This window comes from Strongylocentrotus purpuratus, unplaced genomic scaffold, assembly GCF_000002235.5.
Source record: "Strongylocentrotus purpuratus isolate Spur 01 unplaced genomic scaffold, Spur_5.0 spur5_scaffold_6, whole genome shotgun sequence".
NCBI classification, from domain to species: Eukaryota; Metazoa; Echinodermata; class Echinoidea; order Camarodonta; family Strongylocentrotidae; genus Strongylocentrotus; species Strongylocentrotus purpuratus.
Genome location: NW_022145612.1, coordinates 20513011 through 20534850, shown reverse-complemented (window position 1 = coordinate 20534850; position 21840 = coordinate 20513011). Strand labels below are relative to the sequence as shown.

Below are 21840 nucleotides of genomic sequence, written 5' to 3'. Positions count from 1 at the left end.
ATATGAGAAGTAACTTCAAAGTAATTCCATTGTCATCACTATTACTTCTTCAAAATTCAATTGTTTCTTTAATAAACGTGAAAGGGTAGGAAAATAAAAACAGACAACGTTGGCATTAATTCCTTATATAGGCTTAAGTTTTTATTGCAAATAAAAGATACACACCAACACATAATCAATTTTAAATATCCCCTTACTACTATCAGTTACTAAAAGCTTTCATATGTCTGTGTCAAGATCAGATGGCATCTGGCTCTCAACAGTTGACAATTTCCCCTTAACCATGTTATATCAATAAATATTTTGAAATCTCTTTTTTCTCTTCTACCTTCTTTTATAGGTCCATTATCATAATACATAAAGCTGGCAAAAGTGCATGATAGATAAATTCATTTTGTCTGAGTATGTTTTTCATCTTTAAGATTGCACCCACCACAACAATGTGTATCAATCAATATAGAAACACATGCATGTACAAAAACAAGATAAATTCCATGATTGAAATACAGCTCCTAATTTTACCCGACTCTTCATCAAGTCCAATTTTAGATTATGGTTAGCATGTTTTTTCTTTCTACAGGCAACAAATAGAAACATGGCATGGGTAAATGGCAAATCACCCATTACCTCTACAAGAACATGGTTCTTCATTTTAGTCTCTGAAGCAAACAAATAACTGTAAAATGGATGTGCGCATTCAATACATGTATATTTGCTTCTATTTGTGTTTCCTCAACTAGATAAAGTGAAATAACATACTTCATCTTTTTTAAAATGCGATTTCACTCCCACTCACCCGTATCTACACACCCACCCCATACCATGTGTATGTTTATGATAAGAACATAACAGTGTACCACGTAACTTGAACAAAAAATGTTATGTACATAAAGGCAGCAGATATGGAAAAAAACAGCGATTTACATTGAATAATCGCATCCAACTTTAAAATTTCCATTGAATGCTCCCATTTTGTTGAAACCATGACATAAATGGAAGCATAATAATACCACTAAAACTGATATACACCACATACATTATATAGTTTACATGATACTATATAAAGTTGTTATATTAAAGTACTTGAGTATTATTAATCCAAATGTACTGACAGATATATGGCAGGAGCAAGAAATGATTATATGCAAGGCAATCACCAAAACAAAATCCTAGTTCGGTATGTTACTTTTTTGTTTAAAATTATTCCTTTTTCTTTTAATTAAGGGTTTCCGTCTCATTTGGACAAGTTCTAATGATGACTTTTAACACAATTTTTCGTAATAAAATCTCACTCGTCTATATTCACTACTGTGGCTTAAAACAAGATCGCTTACTACATTTTAGTATAAATAACTTTAGTTACTTCTATCTCTAGACATCCTCAGAAACATTAAATTTGTTGTAATCTCATGTTTAAACAAAAATATGAAATTACAATTTAAAACGGGTTAGGACAAATAGGGGCAAGAGGGGACAATAAACTATGAGTCATTTCTCAGTGTTTGGCCTCATAACTACATGTAAGGGCTTAACTTGGGGAATATTATTGGTTAACATGTCCAACAGTACATTATCTACTAATGTCATACCCCAATGTCATATTGGGGCTTAACAACATTTTTTTAAGCAGATATTTTGTCTTAAAGTGGTACATCAATACATGACATACTATTCATCTATTCATAGAATTAATAATGGACAGCAATCACCACCAAGAACCTCGGTATTTAATGTAAATGAGGTGTCAAAGCATACCATTATAGAATATGTATGTAATGTTGAATAATGAATATATGATCAAGTTACGAAATATTAGCGTATCATTATGGTATTACCAAGAAATTGGTTTTGAACAATAGAGTAAATTTTCAAAACTGTTATACAAAAACCTGCAGAAATATACACATGGTGTGTATTAATGGTCTGTAAAATGGTTTCAATCACACCAAGTTATATTATGGTTTACTGTATAGCCTTTTAATTTCAAGCAGCACACTTGTCCACTATTCATCTAATATATAATCTTTAATGTAAGAGTACAGATTACTATACACAATTTTACATTTTCTATATACCAAAGAAGCTAATTTAAAGATGAAGAATATTGTATATCAGCAACTCTTGTATTTAGTTAAAGCATACAATATTGCAGATAACGATTTCCTTTCACATTTTCTATTTTTTTAAAACTACTTCTTTAATACCTGCCAAATAACATGAACTCATATAGGTCAATAATATATTCTATATACATGTATATTTGCCACAAAATGCTTGTATTGCACATCATATATGAATAGATGGGTAAAAGATATATCTTTCAAGATCAGCCTTATCAATATCATACAAGATATTGTATTCATAACTATTTTAAAAATGAATATTATCTTGAATACTTAATTAGTACATAGTATGAGATATTAATACATATGCAGTATATATAGTGATTACATTTTAGTGTCACTCTAACAAAATTGGATGAAAAAATGCTTGTCTCTCTTCTAAACATTCATCAAGCTCATGAATTGAAAAAAAAGGGGGAAAATAAAATAAAACATTCTTAAGTAAATTGGGGCTTGAATGCGTGTAATGTAATTTGAGCCATGTTTGAGGTTTCCTGAAGAAAAACTTCTTTTGGAAGCTCAGGAGTTCCGACAGATATGGTTACACTATCTAGTGATAAATCAACCCAAATATATTGAACTATATTGAATATTGAATTAAAAAGTATATATATTCTAATTTCTTTGTTCTCCAGATTGTTGTTCTTTTAAATATATGTATTGAAATAGATTACTCTATAATAGGATATGATGATACTAAACTCTTATCATAGAGAATGTATCATTCTTCTCACCCCATTGTCTTTAAGAGTGGATAACTATCTCTTATTTATTAAAAAACAGTGATTCCATTTGAAAACCAACTGACAATAGAATTCATTAGACCTCCTGACCGACCTACTGTAAACTGATGTCTAGTTTAATCAATATTTGTTTAGTATTTGTGAAAGCTAGTGATTATAACGGGGTTAATAGTATCAGAGTAAATATGAATATATTTTTGTCAGCGACCTATCAGGTTAACATACTCTACCAATCTTGCATATTTTTAAAGTGACAAGTCTTACGTCAAGCCCAAACTTGGCTTGGAAACTTCAGAGAATCCATACAATAATAGTGATAGAAATCAAATACACAAAAACGATACATCTCAATTTGATATAATCTAATTTACAAGGATAAACAATATCTTACACCAACTTACACAACAAAAATTGAATTTTATAAATAATACTGCACGAATGATAATCATTAAATTCAATAGATCTGACCAAAGACATAACAAATAGAGTCTCTGTTTTTTTAAACTTTATATACACATAAATGTCACATAATACCAAAAGACAAACAGCCTAAAGAAATATTCCACATGTAGTTACAATGAAATTACTGTTGTGAAATTTCGCAGTTGTTTTTTATCATTTGATAAGCTTATCAAATTTCAAATTTAAAAAATCCAAACAATAACCAACATCCTAACTAAATAGGCTTAGGCACTAAAAAAGGCAGTTTTACTCACAAAATCTACAAAGAAAGTGTAATCATTCAAATCAATTCTAATAAACATCTTCTTTTTTTTGTTGAAACAAATTTCCAAGTTATTGGCAGACAATAAAATATTGTACAATTAAAAAAAGAAGAGAATGGAAAGTAATATCAACAGAGTTGTTTGGAATTGTACACAAATCTCAATATCCTGACAATAGGCATGTTATTTTGTACTGATAATATATCTGCACGTTTAACAAACTATATACAATATACAAACAGGTTTAAACATCTAAATAATCTAGTTTGTGTGAGCCCATTTCTTAATAACCCAAGCATATATTGATCATTTCCTAAACTTCAATTTCTCTGTTAAAATTCTTCGGCCTATGAGCAAACAGAGATAAAATCTGAACTTTCATAATGACATAGAAAGAAAAGTGCTATGCCATAGACATGCTGAATTATTCTGATTTATCCTAATTCATGATTGTTTTTACTGGATTTTGTCAAATTTTTGCAATTACACAAATAAACAAATTAATGCTGATGAACTTTGTCAAGAATATTGTATATATATTTATATATATACCATTTTCAGTAACAAAAATGCTCTTTGAAAGTTAAAATGTAATACCAGTACATCATAAAAATATTGTAGATATACTGATTGTGTAAACATTTACAAATCAACACAATTTAAGAAAAAGAACAAGAACACAAACATTTCAATAAAAACATGAAGTAATATTTTCTGTGATAGTTATATAATGAAATAATATCCAGAAAAAACCAAAAAAAGGGTTGTCGATCATCATTATGCGCTCATAAGCTTTACCACACCAAGGTAGAATATGTGTAAAATTAGAATTAACCATGGCGATGCTAGCGATACCACACCACTGCAGATTGATGTATTCTCCTGCAAGTATATGTGAGAGAAAAAATAATTACAAGATAACATTTAGATATTTCTAATATGACAGTATTCCTTGAGACTTGGGAAGAGATAACTGTCTTTTACATGTATATCTATCTGCTTTTTCTCCCACTATTTGGCTGATTCTTAGTATTAAAAAATGGCACTGTATTTTCAATCAATGTCCCTCTTGCCTCACACAAATTGATGTGTTAAATGAATGTACTTCTTCTCCACAAAAACACAAGGGGCCTATTTTCAATATACAATTTTGTTTATTTGGTGTCAAATTTTATTTGTAGGGTGTATGATTAAACTAGCCTAGATTAAACAATATTTATCTTTGCTGTCTCTCCTAACACAAGCCTTCATGTAAAAGATAAATCTCTGAGCTCATGCACAAAGTCAATGAAAGCAGATTGTAGATATGGTGCGTATCACCCCCATGAAGGGGATCGATATATATCTGAACTCACAAATTTATTGAAGATAAATTACTTGTAAAGTGTATGTAAGCTAATCATATGCTTAACTTCTTTCCCGTCCAAATCATTCAAAAAATTAATATCCCCTCTCAGATATTTTTATTGGGCAGGCTAAATGTAAGCTGATAACATCAGCCCCCCCCCCCACACACACTCACACACACACAAACAACACACACAAAAAAATCATTAAAAATGATGAAGAGTCTAAACTTTCAGATCGACTGAGAGCTAATCATATACTAACCCCTCCCAAATATCATGTCAAAGATAAATGTCTGATCTCGGACATTTGTTGAATGTAATTGGACAGGCTATACGTAAGCCCAAAACCTCACCCACTCCCACCCCATACACACAAACAAAAGCTTAATGTAAAAGATCCATGTAGACGTCTGAACTTACAGCTGTATTGAAAGCATAGCAATTCTCACTGGGTCTCCTCCTGTATCTTGGCTCCTCAAGGCAAGGGCTCGGAGCATCATGTAAATTTGGAAACGGTTAAGGAAAGCAAGTTCTAATTTCTACACAAAGAGTGATGTAACTAGCAAAAATTATCAATGTGTACATGAACATGTATTATGGATGGAGGGCAGAAAACAAGCTTCACCTACAAATATATATTACTTTTGGGGTATTCACAAATTCATAATCATATATATGTTTATTTCTAATTGTAAGCAAATCACTCGCTGATGATCTGACATGTGCTCTACTGAGCAACGTTTGTTCTGGGCTTAACTTTTGTCAAATGGCAAGGATCAGAGCTTAAATGGGTTGCAATTGGGTTTTAGATCAGGTTTAGGGTAAGAGCTGGAAATACATATGCATGGAAAAGGGTTGGTTGAAGGGGTTAAATTTGGGAATTTGATTAGATTTTAAAAAAAAAGATTTTTGCTGGAGTGAATGCCATACTTATTATTGCACATATCCTGAAGGAAATATATTACCCTTACATTCAGCCACAAATCCAAGGTGCATTTATTTTGAAATGTAAATGTATATATGAGCAAGATAAATGATAGAAGCCCTGAGAAAACAATGTTTAGAACAAAGATTCCTCCCAGTAAAGAGAAATAGATGCATTAGTGATGTGTGGTAATTTTTTTTTGTTGTTGACATATCTGAATGAAAGTTTAACTAACATTAAGCCTCATCGAGATGTTACATACATTAACCAACTCCATGTCCTAATGATGTAGTTCTACCACTGTGTGATAAAATGATGGTTTTCAACAATTCGTCGCACAGCTGGCAGAAGGGCGTTAGGGCACGAGCGACTCAAATGCTACTTTTCGAATTATTCGCATTTAAAAATTTGTTTTATATTTAAACTGATTTCCGTCCCGAAAATGGTTTTAAAAACTAAAAAGACTAATGGAAATGTTATAACAGAACACGGCCACAATTTTTTCTCGAAAATAAGTCAGTTTTATAAAAGTTTGAGGCAATTTAGTGCTAACGCCCTTCTGCTTAGAGCTTCATTTTTTACCTGAAATTCGAGCTAACGCATTTCTGCCACCCAGGCGACAGGTTATGCAGTTTAATTGTGTCTTTTTGTGCCACTACATACCACTTAGCTACCTAAGACGTTCATCATTTTACGCAAAATGGATGGGCCAACATGCAGTCAAAATTCAAAGTTTAATCTATTGCCTCCAGAAAACAGGTAGCTTGTGTACAAAGCCCAAGGGAATGAGAAAATTCAGTAGCAAATAGGTTAATAAACTGAATTATAATAGACATTGTTTGATATACAACCTTCTTAAATAGGCTCCATAATCACCTCTGCTCTACTGGCCCTGACATAGTAGCAAGGGCTAGGGCAGATTATCGGTTGAATTCATTTTAAAAAGGATATCTCTACCAAGTTCCTGTGGAGCTTGTTTGACGACTGTGATGGGGCAAGTATCACATTCCATCTCGGTGATAATCATCACCAGATTGGTACCACCAACTCGACTGCCAGCCCATTTCCTGGATAACAAAATATAAACAGGTACAAATAGAGAAGACTGGATAACAAAGGATAAATAGGTGTTTACAAAGTAAGAAGTGTAATCAACTATCTCCTCCCCTCCCTTTTTTCCATATATCTCCTCCTTCCTATTCCCCCAATCTCCCTCTTCTATTTCCTTCTTCCTACTCTTTTCGTAACCTTCTCCCCTCCAATCAAAATTAAAGTCTGTTCGACTGACAACCATCCTAAATGTGGTCATGCATCCACATGACAGGCTGCTAATTTCACTACAATCATGAAAAAGAACTATAGACATTTACAGAGCTAGAATTTCATCAGCAAACGAAATTGCATCTTTATTCTCTCCATCTTTCCTTCTTCTTTTTTTTTGCAATCAATCTGCTTATTTGCCTGTATTTATTGAATCTCTAGCTGGTTCTGTCTGTGTCTCTGCATGCATGACCTCATTTGGTTCTGTTGGTTATAAATTTTCCTGAAACAGACATAATTATTAATCAACTACTTTATGAGGATACCAGTATATAGAAATATATCTTCATCATGTTAATAAATACTCTGTAAAGAGGTATGTACTCAAAATGGAACAAGAGGAAGATAAATCTTTTGAGAAATATTAGACGAAAAGTAATCTCATTCTTACCTGCTGCAGTTGACACATTCCATGACACCCTCGGTGCTTAGGTTTTGGCCAAAGTAGTAGTTGTTGATCAGTTTGATACAGCTCACATTGCCAAGGGATTCGGTCGTCTCAGTAGCATCGATCACTGAGTTATATATATGGAGAAACAATACATATATATTGACGGGTATTTGGAAGAGATTTGCAGCATTTAAAATGAAGGATAAAAAGAGGGATGCATTCAAATGGCCTTATAATGGGCATATCTTTAAGTACATTACATATATTCTTCTTACATTTCTAGAGAATGTCAGTATATCCTCTATATATATATATATATATATATATATATATATATATATATATATATATATATATATATATATGGACACATTGGAGAATTACAGATCTACACTTTGAGACCCCACCATACAAGAGAACCTGTGGCATGAAGATAATTTTCTTTATTAATTCTTTATTAAAAATAAAACTCTACATTGATTGTTAAAGCCCCTCTTAAAGTGTTGGGAGCCCCAGCAATTTGGTGGCAAATTTCACTTAAATTGTATCATAATGTGAAAGAGGATGTCACTTAAGACACATATCTGCAAGGATTTTCAAAACAAATGTGTTTGAAGTTGAAAATTCATGAAAGAATACATAATTATGTATTCTTTTATCAATATTTGTCTTTGCAGAAGTGTGTCTGAAGTGACATCTTCTTTCAAATTATGATACAATTTAAGTGAAATTTTGCCATCAAATTTTTGGCGAATTTGGGGCTCCCAACACTTAGAGGGGCTTAACTTTACATTGATTAAAGTAATTCTTTACAAAGTCTTTACAACAACAAAATATGGTTTGGGACAAGGTGGCCATATGTAATTCACTGGTGGACTGGACAGCATTGTATTGACATTTGCATACCAACTAAGTTGTAAAATCAATACCATTGCGAGAGAAAAACATCAAATGAAATATGCATCTTCATTCTAGAATTACATCAGATGATCACTATCATATGCTTACTTGAAACATCAGTCCATCCAAAGATCATAAAATCCATAAAGGTATGATGGATAAAAGACCTGTTGAGGTACAAAAGAAAGAAAAAATTAACAGAGATTCAAAAATAGACCTGAAAATCATACATAGCATAAATAAATCCTAATGAGCATCATAACCACCACACCTTGCTGTAAATATGAAATTCAAATTCATACTGAAAATTCAGAGCATTTTTAAAGCATTCATATAAATCACAACTTTAAATAGTGTGTTCCTCACAAATTTAAACCAATTCACAGTATTTTGTCCAGTACAATTCAGCATATTTGCACTCTGTCTTGATCGTTTTTTCTACAATGTTTTCAAACGATCAAGAAATAATGATTGCATCTAACATAATTAGCAAACATGACCAATTTTAAAATTATTCAAAGGAAATCTTACCATAGTGCATTTACAGCCCAGATATGGAAATTGAATACATCATTAAGCGTTGGCTGTGTGAAAGATAAAAGAATACATACAAGAGGATGTTGCTTCATATGAACAAGGCATTGCCATTCCTTGATTGAATATTTATGAAAGATCATCTGAAATTACTGACATTATTCAAATCTAAATGTTCTAGTTTCTAAGATTTGCACAACAACATGCAAGATCAAACAACTACAACATGAAAAATGTATTTATTCATTTCTTCAAGTTCAGGGTGAAATAATAGCATGTACAGGTATCTGAACATCAGATGGTTATAAAATAATGTTTATTCTGAGTATTAACATTTTTTTTATTGTCTACAATATCTCACAAATTTTCTAAGACATATCATCAATTTGAATAATATGAGAAGGGGTGATGCTGAAGTATGCACACATTGACAGAGGTGGCAATATAGACATTTATTTTATTATAGCAAGAGATGAGTTGATTCTCATAAGAAATGTAAAATATTATAGGTCAGGGGTTAATGACTCATATGTACAGACCTTAGCAATCATGAGCGTAAAGAGGCATTATGAATTTGTTATGGCAATTAAAGTCCCGTCACTAAATTAAAAACTCAGTTTCATAATAAAAATTCCTGAAATCATGTGGTTGGTCAAATTCAACACTGATAAAGAAATTGAACTACATACCACAAACAGTGACTTTATGCCAGCGCTGTCACTAGGTGCCAGTCTCTCGCATGCTGCCTGGTAGTCGTACATCCACTTGCTGAAATTCATAAGGAAGAAAGAAATTTGAATCGGTGGGTGCAAATTGTACTTTGAAAAGAGACAAATTGAGAACATCTAATGCATTTGATGGCCTTCTTTGGAAAAGCTAGTAGGCTTGAAAAGGATCCCAATGTTGATACTAGTAGTTCTAGGTTAGCTATTGATAGTTCATTTAATGTCCTCTTCATTCATTTGAGGAAAGTAGTCAAGACCTTTATCAAAATGAGAATAGCAACTAAGTCTCTCTTAACCATTCCCTACATGAACCTGATGGTCTCTTCATTAAACCTAGGGGAATGAGAGATTTTAGCAGTCCATCGGTCAAACAAGACAAGTCCATTATTTCTTAACCAGCAATAATGGCCCTGATTGATTCAGTTCTATGCAATAATTGGAGATAACGCTGAACGCAAGAATAGAGCATATGATTGATAAAGAAAAACAGTTTATCTGCAAATAATGACCATGTCATACATTTATTTGATAACCATTAATCAGTTCCTTCTACTCTTCATTAGTTGGAAATAATAAGAAAAACAAATAACTTACCGATCATAGATTCCACTATCGGTCATTTCAGTCATGATGTCACCATCAATTTCTCCAAAGAAACGACCAACCTGCCAAAATATATGAGAAAGTACAAGTTTGCTTATAAATCCACAGCAACATGATTCAATGCAAACAGCCTAAAACAACAAAACTAGCTGTCTTTAAAGGTCTACAAAGTTTCCTCACTGCATGGAATCTGTGAAATTTATATTTGTTGGTTTCTTACATTTATAGCACTCTAGAATGGTATATGTGCCTTCTCACAATAATAAATTAAATATACAGCTCATAAAAATCACATCAAAGAATAGCTATAAAGCTGAATATAAGATTACTTTTGTACCATAGAGTGATGCGTCGTAATTCAAATGAGAGTAAAGCAGAAAAGAGCCAAGACAAACAAAACTAACTTAATTAATAGGAGAAAGAAAACAGGAGAGATACATGTCATTAGAGAAAAAGGAAAAACGTCAAGAGGCATATAAGAGGTATATCAAAAGAGAAAAAGGGAAAAGGAAATGATACATGTACATCAAAAGAGGGGTGTGGGGAAAGAGATGGAGAGATATGAAGAAAGAAAGAAAGAGAGAGAGAGAGAGAGAGAGAGAGAGAGAGGAGAGGAGAATAGAGATGGATAACATAATTGAGATTACTCCTACCATTTGCTAGTTTTCCTTACCTCATCTTGTTCAAATATCTGGTTGGTAGCTATGATAAACCCACCATCATCAAGAAGATAACATTTCAGCTCCTGATGTGAGAAGATTTCAATGTGGATTGACATTTTTTTTAAATCAAGAAATCACATATTGTAATGAAGATCGATGTTAATGTACATTGAATAGAACAAATTCTTAAAAATTGAATTACTAAGCTGCTCTCATATTTTAAAAGAAATTCAGAAATTGATCATGCAGGAATGCCAACAAAGTGACACCTGTTTAACTAAATTGAAAGAATGGCGGCCGGTTTATAAATCTCTTGTACATGGAAGAATTTGCACCACTTCCTGTTTTGTTTCCCACTCTCATTGAAAAAGATCTTTTTGAAACAGAACTATTCTGCAAAAAAACATGACCATTTAGCTTCATTCGTGCAACAATGAAAGAAAAGTATGAAGTTCTTGAATTAGTTTGAATATCAGTCTCCCTGTTCTACTTTACATTGAAAATAAGAGTCAGCGACTAAAATTACTTTTTACAAACATTTGAAAAGTGCCACGGAAGATTTTATAAGATCAGTATGTCATACTTTAGACCCCCATCACCATTCTGAACTCACCATGTTTGCGCATGAGTAATCCAACGTACGGTTGTTGAAACCCTGCAATACAATCAGAAGCAAGGTATATCTTCAATCTTAAGCTCTTACAAAATCCTTCAATGAAGTATCCTCCAGCTGAAAATACAGGCCTATATAAATTTCTTCAAGCTTTGATTTCACACAATTCATCATTAATGAAAGCATATTTTGTTGATTAAACATTCTCTTTATGACACTTTGAATATGCTTTTCTTTACCTGTGAAGTGAAGGACCATGAATCATTGAAGTAAGCAGGATCCAGCATAGCCATTACCACTGAAAAGAATCATAAAACATAAAGTAGAATATAAAGGATGTCATCTATTAATGGGTATAGCCTTGGCTTTTCTTCAGAAATCCCTCTACCTGTAGGATTAAGGGTTTGTTGCTATTATGGGCTTTAAAAAAAGTCATTAGAAGTAACCAGCCAATGCTCGTCATTCATGCAATCCTTATCTTTTATTTCTTCATCTGCATATACATTATATCAGTTACAATAAATGATCCTACATGTTAATAATTTGAAAGAGGTATATACCTTAAAACCTTAAAAATTGCAATCAATATCAAACTGACTCTAAAATGTAATACTGACTGATCAATCATACTGACAGAGCTTTACACTGAGATATTTATTTTCACTGAGCTTACCTGCAGGCATGGCCTTGTTATCAAGAGCCACTGATTTGCTGATGGTGATGTTGGCGCGGAAATCCGTCAAGCTGCCCATTGGTCCTTCTCCTGATGATGCAATACAATAGAGAAATGAACTCAGTGTGTGGTGTGGTGATTATTTGACCTGACTGCTAAGAAAGCATAAATGCTTGTAAGTAAGCAACCAGACGACCGATGGCTTAAGGTCCTCTCCGTGGGACCTGGTAATGAGGATTAATGCCTTACCAAAGGGCACTAGCGCATGGACTTGTTTTCGAACCCGGGTCACCGGATAACAAGACCACTGCTCTACCGACTGAGCTATCGTGCCTCCCCAGTGTGAGTTCTAGATCTTGACCAAGCCCAACTGTTCTTGGTCATTTTCATGATAATACTACAATAGAAACAAAAATTCTTAGCTGGTGATCGAGCATCCAGACCAGGTCCAACTGATCTGAGTCCTTTTCATGATAAATATAACCTTAGAAACAAGAACTCGACTGTACAACTGGCTGGATCTAGGTCCTCTAGGTCTTAACCCAAAAAGGCCAGGCAGGATGGGAGATTTCACAACTGAGGGAGATTGATTTGCCCCCCCCCCTCTCCCTGAATGATCTAATGCAGTAAGATCTAATTAGACAAAACATTATGAACCTTGCACACAGATAGAACATCTTATACATTTAATAAAATGCGTAAGCCCTTTGATAATATTCCATAAGATCTACCTGTACATCTCTATTTTTTACACTATGCATAACTAATGGATATCATATCAATTTGTTAAGGGCTCATTCTCTTGTTCCTTTCTGCATGAGAGAATACCATTTAAAATTATCATAGGACATGAATTGCATGATGAAAGTGATGTTCATGATCATAAAAGACACATAAAAAACAAAGGGGGATTAGAAAATTATTCTTTGCTCGAAGAGATTTACAAAGATCAAAAATGTGTAAAGAAGTTAAATAAACGATGGAGAGGTGAAGATATGCACAACCGTAAACAAAACAGGGCACACATACCGCTGAAACATGAACGTGGAAGAATCAATATATCTTACCATTATTGTATGGTACAGCAAAGACGTATCTATCAGTGTAGAGACTGCGTTGATAATAGCTCTGTTCCCATGGGTCTTGCATACTTTGAACCTCGCCATCATCCCAAGTTGATATTGTACTGCATGGGAAGAAGATCATTTCTGTTCATTTTTATCCGCTCAATGGGAATGGGGCTATTGCTATCGATAATATTCATTAAAAGGTATTTGTATGAGCCCTGATTATGTTGGATCATCATAAGTATAACAGGGAGTTGATAATTCCTGGGTGAGTACATCTGCATGATTTAATACCAATCACTTTCTTTGCAACTATATTTTCTTCAGTTTGGGTTAAAATCAGTTACCCTCCCTTTCTTAGTTAAACAACAAAACAACAAAGGAAATACCATGTGAATGATTGAACCATTTAATAAATTAAATCAAATTGGCAGATAGCTCTAGCACAATGCGTTTTTCTTCATATTCAATATGTCTTTCCGGAGGCATAAAGTAAATCATACAAAGGTAAACATATTATTGCTTTGCCTGAGAAAACACATGTCACAATTAAGGTAATACAATATCACTGCATGTGCAAGATTTTATGACATTTGGGTATGCTAAAGTGACAAGTGCATGCTCTGCTTTCAATTCCTTACACTGGTCACATTTATAAAATAAAACTCAGAGTCCAAACACTATACCCAATTCTGACCATAATCCTATCCTAGATCAAACCTTTAGGCCAATCGCAACCCAACCCTTCATTCTAACAAATATTGGATCACCATCTGGTCATCGTCATTTTGAGTCATCCCACAACAATCTCCCAGTATCCATCAAAAGTATGAACCTGCTGACGGCCACAATGTTCAGCATATTTTGAATATTTTGATGTTGATGAGGGAATATATCACAAGAAAGAACTTACCTTCCAGGAAACACTCTTGTAAGACCACCTTGAGTAGCAACTAAGACAAAAATGAAGCCGTGGCTGTGGAAAAAAGCAAAATGAAAGACTGTATAGGTAATTTATGCATACATATTTCCAAACCAGTACAAGCCAAATCATGATTTATCATTAAAAGTTTATCATTAAAAACAATGCTTAGGTAGAGAACTTACTCCATTTGTATATCAGTCTTTGTTTCCCAGTACGATGACAAATTGCTCGTTACCTCAGCATCTACAAGGAGTTTCCTCACCATCTCGTCATTACCTGCCATATAACACAAAAGAAACAAATATATTACTCACATAAGGCCCTCCTACATATGGCACGGTAAATACAGTAAATCTCAGTGGTTTTTATGTGTGTGTGTGCTGAATGAATAATGCCAAGGGGGAGGAAAACAGAAGCTGTAACACAACAAATGTCCTATGTATACTAACATATTTCATGTGTCTCGTAGATGTAAGATGTAAAAATGTGAAGCATATATACTCTTAAAAAAGCACTGTGGTAAACTGTGGCTGATTACCAAGGCCTAGTATATATGGTATACAACCATCAAGCATGTATTCAGCAATGACCTTTCACTTTTACACATCATGAATAACGTTGGAACATAGAAATATTACTTTATGTTGATTTCTTGTATGTTTCAATTCTACAATTTAAGAATTGTTAGGCTTGCCATTTACTGTGTTTACATAGTAAAGCGGCTCGGGGTTCAACACGAGAGCCATGCTCAACACGACAACTATATGTCATGTAAACAGGATCACTGTGATCTGCGAGCCATGTCAAACTCGCCTTTTTTTAAGCGCCAGAATGGCAGCTTTCAACCCGCAAGCCGTGCTCAACACAGCAATTTTATGTCATGTAAAAGGGATCACTGTGATCCTTCTTGCTCTTCTTGTCCTTGCTTGCCCCCCTGCTTACGATCATTCTTCCCATGTCAAAATACTCTTTTGGGGGTCGTGTTGAACTTGCCTTTAAATTTTATTTTTTTTAAACACAATCACAGTTGTCCTCTTCGTAGGGTTCAAACCTGCTTGAGGATTCAACCCTCGAGTCGAGTCACTGTGTAAACACGATGTTAGTTACACACCTGCATATTTGTAATATACAACCTGTCAATCAAAGGTACATGTTTATGCATGTGTACCAGTGGAATTGTATGACCCCCCCTCCCCCACCCCATCTTTTTCTCTGTTCACCTATTTCTCTGAAACAGAATCAAAGATGATGCACCATTGTGAAGAGTGCAAACCTTTATCTTTTTATTTTTTGAGATTGAAAAGGTTTTATTGATTGCACTTCGCAGCCAGATGGCTGAATTATGAACAATTTACATTGGCATCTATATCTATATCCATCTATATACACATGTATAATTATATATATATTTATATAAAACAACTACTGCCACTGATCTTTTTGTAGGAAAGGCAAGCAAAGGACAAATTCAGTAATTCAATCTAATAATTTCATCGGATGTAAGCTTGCTGAGACAAACGTACAAATAATATCTACAAAGTGTATCAAAGAGACATTTAATTACAAAACCTAAACTTTAAGTCCAGTTTTAGCGCTTCGTACTATAAATCTAAATATGAATCTTCAACTTACATGTCTGAAGTTTGAAATTTCCATCACTTGAGAGTCCAACACTGGTATTTTTAATAATGTCCTGGATGGCTGTTGCGATATCATTCGTTGTGATATCTGCGGGGTCCATTCCAACAAACTGCTCACAAAACTCCCTGCAGAGATCAATACCATGAAGACTTTATTGTTCAGTGTTACTCCGGTGCTTAAAGATGTTAAATCTATATGCATGATGGTCTAACATTCAGTGTTGATATTGATGCTCGGTTTTCAGATGTTGAATAAACAAGTATGACAACCCTACGGTCTATGTTGATTATAAGTGTTAGTGTTGCGAAAAGTATGACAATCTCAACTTTACACTAAATTCAAATCAAATGTACTAATCAACATTATAGGGGCTATGGCAAATAATTAAGAGTATGGCAGACATCAAGATAACCAACCAAAAGAAAAACAGAGAATCTAAAAATGCAATTGAGCGTCAGTTTTGCAACCAAAAGTGCATTTATAAAAAAATTAAAAAATACAGGTACACTGTAAATAACAAAAATGGGCAAATATATTTGTTCACACACTCATTTTGCCTGAATCTGCCCTACAAGTTTTATCAAGAATTTTGATGCATTTATACATTACTCAACCATTTTAATTTTTAGTATAACAAATATGTTAATGCTCTAACTATGAGCTCCTTTTCAAAGCCAATATTGACATTCTCTCAGTACACACAAATAGCAAAACACTGCAAAATAAATTGCACCAACTCTGTTTTTAAACCCTTGAATTTCATCCTCCCAGCATCACATCCACTACAACACATGCATGTTCTCATATCAAGGAAGAGAGAGTAAGATCTTATTAAATTCCCTTTGACAAGAACAACAAGAAACTAAACACTGACTGTCTGTTGAAAATGTATTATTATTCAACTTACCAAGGAGCTATAAGAATGTCATCTCTATTCATTATGTTAAGCAAAGCTGGGAACAAATAAAAAAATATAAAAACATATATTCCACAATATATTCCACAGTATATACATCTGAAAATCATAATACCAAATATGCTCTTGTAAACAATGTAACTTGACTTTATATCAAAAGATACTGTGATATTATATACGTAGATAGAACATCTGCTTACCAATTTACATTTACTCAAAATGAATATCAGATGAAAATTAATAGCTTACCTAGACAGATTATATTGTAGACTTTGTGTGTCTTGCACAAATATATATATCACATATTGCCTCTTTACTGAGGAAAATTTGTCAAAGTTCACAAAGAACTAAATAGTTTTCTTTATTATTTCATGTCGATATAAATAAATAGCTTTTCCTCTTCAACATTTAGCATGTGTAATCTATATAACTATTAAGATCATTGACCATTAAGATCTTAGAATTTTGATTGTTCACATCAGATACTATCGCAAATTCTTCAAAAATAAGATCGTAGCCAGATTGTATAGCATGCAGTGGGCCTAACTCACCCACTCGCAGATCCATGTCTTCAGGTGCTCTGAACTGAAACAAGTCAAAGCTGGGCTGAGCAATCGCGACACTGTAAAATAAAAAATAAGTTAACAAATTGGGTCATCATACTCATTTTCAACTAAAATTCTCCCTATGGTTGGTGAATCTTCGGCAACATTATAATCAGTTGGCCTGTCATCAATGCCATTAGTAGTTATTAAGGATGGTGTTATTTTTGGTGGCAACAGCGGTGCTGCTAGTTCCAGGCCTTTCTATTAAAATAGCATTAAAATTGTCATCTGTGTACATACATATTTCTTTGGAAAACATTTGCCTGCAAACCCTTTCATGTAAAGTAGTGCATAATAATATTTGAAAAGTTAACTTTTAGGTCTCCTCAGTCAGGTTCTTAACCATACAACATAATTCATTCCATGTAATGTGAAAAATAATATCGTTCTTAAACAAGGCAATTACATTGCATCGCCTGAAATAAAATTACAGTGTACATGTATTTTAAAGAACAAAATCACACCACTCAGGATAAATTTCAACTAATTAATTATATAAAATAAACATTTCTTCACAGTGTTCTTACCTGAATGTTGTGTTGTCAATGAATGTGTAGGAATATGTCATGTTCACAAATTCCAGATATCTCTGTGGAGGAGAGAGAAAATTAAATGAAATAGAGGTGATTTGTTCTCGAATCAATGTAAAACTATTGCAAGATGAATAAACAATTACAAATTAAAAGAATGAAATACAATCAAGAGACTTGATTTAACAAGTAATGCATGTGTACTTCAACAATGCATACAAATTACAGAATACAAATACAAGTCTACTATCTAAATAAAAAAAGACTTGGAACATCTCGATCTGCTCCTCATTAAAATATCCCTCTCATTAATATTTTGTAAGAACTTTGTATCAAATCCTGGATCCATTCGAAGTAAAACATTTCCCTTATTTTTCACATCTAAAATCATTGATAGTCATATTAAATGATGAATACCATTTTTTCCTGTTGATTCAAAAACTTCAAACAATAACTACAGATATTAAACTGAAATGTTGCAATTTAAATAAGTATAAAGAATCCCTATTGTGTACGGATTAAGGTGAGTTAATGCGATTCTTACCTCATCTCTGGACATGATTGGGGTATCCAGCTCTACACTGCCTGATTTTCTGTCAATCATATCTTTACGCAACTGAAAGGACAAAATGCAATAATGGAGATATTCCTGTCACATAATATATTCTGGATATATTTGGGTAGTGTTATTTGGAATATTGCACTTTAAAGCAAAGAGGAAACGGTCATATCTTAAATCACAACACTGAAAATCAGAGACGTATCCCCGGATCAATCCCAGCTTTTTAGACCTTATGAAGATATATTTAGATTAGGATTGCAATCTTGAACAAGCCATTTTTTATGTGAAAACATGCCTATTCTACATCAGCCAAATGATTGTGCTGTGTTCTTGATTCAATCTACACTAATCTTAACATCAACATAACTCATCATCCTTGTATCAAATTTCCCCTTTAGTTTTCCTCTATTAAAATTGTGGGATCTTGAAGCTGGATTGTTTCTTCAATACTCTTTGCCCTATACTCGACTAATTCAATAAAATCCTAATCTCAGTTTGATTTTCAGTAGAATACAAGCCTCTAAGATTACATTAAAACTGCAATTATGCAAGATGTTTAACTTCTTCACCAATTTCTAATCCCAACAGCTATTAAAAGTGGAATATTTGAAGATCAGCTGTACATGTACATGTTTACAAATTCATAACTAGTCCAATGTATGACTAATTGTTCAACAACTTCTATCAATCTACACCTTGACTGTTTGTACACATTCAATCTTTGAAATAGCAATGCAAAACTGACTATTCAGTGTGGAATAAATCACTCTACCAAAAGTCGTTCATCCCATCCATCACATAAATATTCAAAGGCTACTGGAAATTCTGGGCATAGAACAGATGAAATAATCTAGCAATGTAACTTACCGCTTTCTTTTCTTCAGTTTCGTACTCTACCTCCAAGAAGTCCACATTGGGTGGATCAGACAAATAGTTCAACTAAATAGACACATGAAATAATACAGACAACATTCAAAGTGGGTCATTAAAAGATACTTATGGATCAATTAGATATGAATGAAGTGCATTGAAGGGCTAGGGAAATAGAGCAAGTGTGGCAATGGCAAGTATTAAGATCACTGACCTAACTAGCATTTCAAAAATAGAATAGTTACCTGTCTTTAATAATAACCCAGTAGCACCTTATTATTGATTGTTTACATGCTACATGTTTATGTTTAACTAAGAGTCATGTCATTTGAATTCAACAACAATTGAATTAATTAGAAAATATTGTAACAAATTAAAAAGGCAAATTAATAATCTTTTCTTGTTAAACATTTTAACTGGAGTGCCTCATACAAATCTGTCCTATTACCCTGGGAAATAATAAGGTGCTTATAATAATACATGGGGAACCAAGGCCAATGACCACAACATCTTTTCATATAAAACTACATTACTCAAGATATATATTTCAAGGGAATTCAGGGGTCAATATTTTTTCTATTGGTTTTCTATTATTTTTCTAAAACAAAAATATAATATTAGGCAACCAACCTTTACTGTACATAAATCATTTCATTAAGTGTCTATCATTTTCCTATGATATCATGCACTATACACTCACTAATAGCTATCGTTCATTAATTCTCATATGACATATCCATGCTTTTTGGCATGCAACAGCATGTGAAGAAGATACATATATGGTATTTCACTCAAGATGAACATTACAGTGGAAAGAATACATATATTATCAGTTTGGAAGAATGTACCAAATCTATACTGAGTAAACACAAATTAATGAATTGCAATAAATATAACTGTTCTATCTAACAAGTAAAATAGTTAAAAAATCACACAAACATGCTTCATTTTCAAGAGAAAAGATTAGCATATCATTGGCAGCAAAAAACAGCAAATCAAATTTCTAAAGAATTTGACACTTTAGGTTTGCTCTTAATAATAGAAAAGTTTTACATGCACATATCCTTCACACTTCAGTGAATCTAATTTTGTGCAGGTTAGTGATAAGGAGATGTCATATATCTAAGGAAACATATAGTATCAAAATTGAAAAACCATAGATACAAACAGTATGTCTGGCATAAAACCCATTGAAAATGGGTATAATACATTCACTAATGAAATCTACATTGTTCAGTGCCATAAGCTGGCTAATCACGAAAGTAGCTTTTGTTTGTTTGACTGATGTAACCTAACACTATCTAATAATGTATTCCCTGAATGCTAAATTTGTTAAATTGAGACAAACATGTCTTGATTAATTTTTCAATTATTGTATACATATCTATCAGAGTTTGCCTTGTCCTATGCGTGGCAAGGAATGACTCCTGTTTTACATAATATATGCCTTTTATTCATTTCTTTCATCACAAAAATGACAAATTTCTTGATTTGAACTCTGAGAAATGATTCTTTAAGGAATTACTACCATTAGTCAGTGGTCATATCAAGGAGTGTTCATTTTGGGATGAAGAATGTGGAGAAAAGACATGTATGTATGTCATTTGGGGCACATTACACTGACCCGCCCTTAAAGGCATTGTATCCCTTTTGCAGCCGACATTAAATTCTGTAGAACTTTGCAGCAATTATGAACATGTCACGTATGTCCGATCTGTAAAATTTATATATTAGCAGTGTCCTAGTATTCAAATTCTGCAAGGAAACCCGTTCACTTTCTAGACTTTACTGTCAGACACTTTTTAGTGACTGGCTAACTTTTTTTCCCGTTGGTAATTAGTTAACATACATAAAATGAGCTGTAAAGGGTACATGGGCGTTTGTACACCATCATCAATAACTCACTTCTTGTAATTGCCAAAATTAAGCTGATTGAATCTTTGCGCAGAAAAAAACGTACGACCATACAGTACAAATGTCTGAAAAATCAGACTATTTTCTACGCATTTTCTACGCGTTGCAAAAATTCCTAACAGCGGATATAATTCCACTTAAAGACAATTACCAGTTCTAATCTTTTCAGGAGAGTTTTTATTTGGTATTATCTCTAGTTTACCATAGGATTCACACAAACTTGGTAGAAATACTACATGGAAATGAAGGTGATCCAAGTCAGACAGCTTATTATTGGTGTTGAATCACTATTTCTGTGAGACTTTTTCCCCTTATACCTGAAAATGGGCATGGGAATGCAATTGACTACAAACCAGTCAGTCATTCATGAGTTTGATGGTGACTATCTAGTAATGCGCCACAAAGAGATAACTTTTAAAGATATTTCACTCCACACAAATTAAATGGTATCATGCAGAATCAGTAATGAAATGTGAAATGATCGAATGATTACATCATGCAATAAATAATATGAGGAGAATGGA

The 21840-nt window shown here is 33.2% G+C and overlaps 1 protein-coding gene across 8 annotated transcripts in view; it reads right to left on the bottom strand.

The window, feature by feature from the left end:
• Positions 1–119: 119 nt before the first annotated feature.
• The window catches only part of LOC105441547 (voltage-dependent calcium channel subunit alpha-2/delta-1), a 71069-nt gene continuing 49348 nt past the window's right edge, over positions 120–21840 (bottom strand). For all 8 annotated transcript variants that reach the window (XM_030972979.1, XM_030972973.1, XM_030972974.1 and 5 more), the window contains 21 exons: positions 19400–19471; positions 18515–18586; positions 17968–18029; positions 17387–17457; positions 16827–16872; positions 15911–16044; positions 14461–14554; positions 14267–14329; positions 13354–13472; positions 12287–12376; positions 11853–11911; positions 11614–11655; positions 11012–11083; positions 10330–10400; positions 9700–9778; positions 9008–9060; positions 8585–8643; positions 7577–7700; positions 6817–6932; positions 5361–5440; positions 120–4473 (listed from right to left, as the gene is read on the bottom strand). In XM_030972979.1, the coding sequence (XP_030828839.1) occupies positions 4369–4473; positions 5361–5440; positions 6817–6932; positions 7577–7700; positions 8585–8643; positions 9008–9060; positions 9700–9778; positions 10330–10400; positions 11012–11083; positions 11614–11655; positions 11853–11911; positions 12287–12376; positions 13354–13472; positions 14267–14329; positions 14461–14554; positions 15911–16044; positions 16827–16872; positions 17387–17457; positions 17968–18029; positions 18515–18586; positions 19400–19471 (1683 nt within the window). In that variant the 3' untranslated portion in view covers positions 120–4368. The remainder of the gene's footprint in view (positions 4474–5360; positions 5441–6816; positions 6933–7576; positions 7701–8584; positions 8644–9007; positions 9061–9699; positions 9779–10329; positions 10401–11011; positions 11084–11613; positions 11656–11852; positions 11912–12286; positions 12377–13353; positions 13473–14266; positions 14330–14460; positions 14555–15910; positions 16045–16826; positions 16873–17386; positions 17458–17967; positions 18030–18514; positions 18587–19399; positions 19472–21840) is intronic.